The sequence below is a fragment of the Trypanosoma equiperdum genome (assembly GCF_001457755.1).
Source record: "Trypanosoma equiperdum strain OVI genome assembly, contig: ctg_1350, whole genome shotgun sequence".
Lineage (NCBI taxonomy): Eukaryota > Euglenozoa > Kinetoplastea > Trypanosomatida > Trypanosomatidae > Trypanosoma > Trypanosoma equiperdum.
This window is the reverse complement of record NW_027123339.1, coordinates 107-490: the sequence shown is the minus strand read 5'-3', so window position 1 is coordinate 490 and position 384 is coordinate 107. Positions and strand designations below refer to the sequence as shown.

Sequence of the window (384 nt, the reverse complement as noted above, 5' to 3'; positions counted from 1 at the left end):
AACCAAACCTTTACTGGGAGGAACTAAGGATACAATCGAAGAGGAGAATGAGTCAAAAAAGTATCGTAAGTGCCTCTGTGGTCGGATAGCCTCCTTCTGGCAATGGCTCTTCACTGTGTCAGCTTTACCGTTTTTGCTCGCTTTGGGTAATTTGCTTATTTCCGTTGGCTCTGGAGTCACAATGCAATACATTTCCCTTTATTTTATAAAAGAACGTCATGTAACTCCTATTATGTTGTTTATTACAAACATTGCTGTCAATATCTGTATCGCGCTTTCTTCTACGATGGTGCGTTATCTCAGCGAGCATCACCTTGATCGTGTGAGTGCCACCATACTCGTACGCACACTTAGTGCATCACTGTTGCTAACAATGGGTGTGAT

The 384-nt window shown here is 42.4% G+C and overlaps 1 pseudogene across 1 annotated transcript in view; it reads left to right on the top strand.

The window, feature by feature from the left end:
* TEOVI_000473600:pseudogene overlaps window positions 1-384 on the top strand; it is a 1546-nt pseudogene that overhangs the window by 1056 nt on the left and 106 nt on the right. The window contains exon 4 of the mRNA in view: window positions 131-384. This exon is cut by the window's right edge and continues 106 nt beyond it. Within this exon, the coding sequence occupies window positions 131-384 (254 nt within the window). The remainder of the gene's footprint in view (window positions 1-130) is intronic.